This window comes from Phaseolus vulgaris, unplaced genomic scaffold, assembly GCF_000499845.2.
Source record: "Phaseolus vulgaris cultivar G19833 unplaced genomic scaffold, P. vulgaris v2.0 scaffold_20, whole genome shotgun sequence".
NCBI lineage: Eukaryota > Viridiplantae > Streptophyta > Magnoliopsida > Fabales > Fabaceae > Phaseolus > Phaseolus vulgaris.
The window spans coordinates 355,461-357,384 of record NW_027174089.1 but is presented as its reverse complement, the minus strand read 5'-3'; the positions used below and the strand labels follow the sequence as shown (position 1 = coordinate 357,384).

Genomic DNA, 1,924 nt, shown 5'->3' with positions numbered 1-1,924 from the left:
TTGCTACCATATCAAAGTACCGCCTCAAATTAAACCCAGAAAAGTGCGTTTTTGGCGTGGAGGCAGGGAAGTTCTTAGGATTCATGCTCACTGAGAGAGGGATAGAAGCGAACCCTGGCAAGTGTGCAACTATCATCGCCATGAAGAGCCTAACCTCAGTTAAAGATGTTCAGCAATTGACTGGGTGGATGGCGGCCCTGTCAAGATTGGTATCTGCTGGAGGTGAGAAGGGCCACCCCTACTTCCAGTGCCTAAAGAGGAATAGCCGTTTTGCATGGACGGATGAGTGTGAAGCAGCGTTCCTCAAGTTGAAGGAGTACTTGGAGACTCCACCTGTGCTTTGCAAGACACAAGTAGGCATCCCCCTCCGATTATACCTTGCGGTAACAAAGTGGGCCATTAGCTCTATGCTAATCCAGGAGCAAGACCAAGTGTAGAAGCCCATTTACTTCGTAAGCAAGGCCTTGCAAGGCCCAGAATTGAGGTACCAGTCACTGGAGAAGGCGGCACTAGCAGCAATTCTCAGCCAGAAGGCTCCGCCACTATTTCCACAGTTTCACAGTGGTGGTGATGACGAACCTACCCATCCAGAAAGTACTTCAGAAGCCAGATGTAGCAGGGAGGATGGTTCGTTGGGCGGTGGAGTTGTCGGAGTTTGATATCCAGTACGAACCCAGGGGATCCATCAAGGGGCAAGTCTATGCTGATTTTGTGGCAGAACTATCACCAGGAGGAGATCCTCAAGAGGTAGAAATGGGTCAAAGTGGATGCTCTCAGTGGATGGGTCCTCCAACCAGCAGGGGAGTGGCGCTGGAATAATCTTGGAAGGGCCTAACGGAGTGTTGATCGAGCAAGCTTTACGCTTTGCCTTTAAAGTAAGCAATAACCAAGCGGAGTACGAGGCGTTGTTTGCTGGGATGCTTTTGGCCAAAGAAATGGGCGCTCAAAGCCTCTTGGCAAAGAGTGACTCACAATTGGTCATAGGGCAAGTAACGGGGGAGTATCAGGCAAAGGATCCACAGATGGCCGCATACTTGAGGTACGTCGAGGTGTTGAAGGGAGCCTTCGCCGCGTTTGAGCTAGTGCATGTCCCTAGAGAGCAAAATGCCAGAGCTAACCTGCTTGCCAAGTTGACCAGCTCAGGCAAGGGGGGAAGGCAGAGGACTGTCATCAAAGAGACCCTCAAAACGCCGCGAAAGTTTGTGGCATACAACAGGGTGGATGTCCTTCACATTAGTACAGCAAGAGGAAAGCCAATGAGCCATCGCTCTCTGAGTCAAGACACGGCGAGGTCACCCTACATCAGTACTTACGCGACCTCGCCGGAAGAAGAGAAGGGCGTACAGGTATGCGCCTTGGAGGAAGGAGATACCTGGATGACCCCCTACAAGCGATACCTCGCGGATGGGATCCTCCCAGCGGAACCAGAAGAAGGCAGGAAGGTCAAGAGGAACGCTGCAAGGTACAACTTAGTGGATGGGATATTATTCAGACATGGGTTTACACACCCTATCTTGACATGCGTAAGTGGCGACGAGTGCACCAGGATAATGGCTGAACTCCACGAAGGTATTTGTGGGAGCCACGTGGGAGGAAGAGTCTTGGCATCCAAGGTAGTACGTGCAGGGTTTTATTGACCGACAGTAAGAGAAGACTGCGTTCGATACGCCCAGCGCTGCAAGCAGTGTCAGATGCACGCTGATTGGCACAGGGCGCCACCAGAGGAACTGAGATCCATATACAGCCCAAGGCCTTTCCATACTTGGGGGATTGATATCTTAGGCCCATTCCCACTAGCAATAAGGCAGATGAAGTACTTAATCGTTGCCATCGAGTACTTCACCAAGTGGATAGAGGAAGAACCAGTGGAACATATCACTGCGCACAAGGTATGATGGAGGAGGGCCAGGCACACCTACCCAAG

At 51.5% G+C, this 1,924-nt stretch overlaps 1 protein-coding gene across 1 annotated transcript; it reads left to right on the top strand.

Annotated features, from left to right (window-relative positions):
- The first annotated feature begins 935 nt into the window (after nucleotides 1-935).
- Nucleotides 936-1,637, top strand: LOC137817204 (uncharacterized). Its single transcript, XM_068620449.1, has one exon. It carries the CDS (start codon nucleotides 936-938, stop codon nucleotides 1,635-1,637), a length of 702 nt encoding a protein of 233 aa, XP_068476550.1.
- Nucleotides 1,638-1,924: the final 287 nt, after the last annotated feature.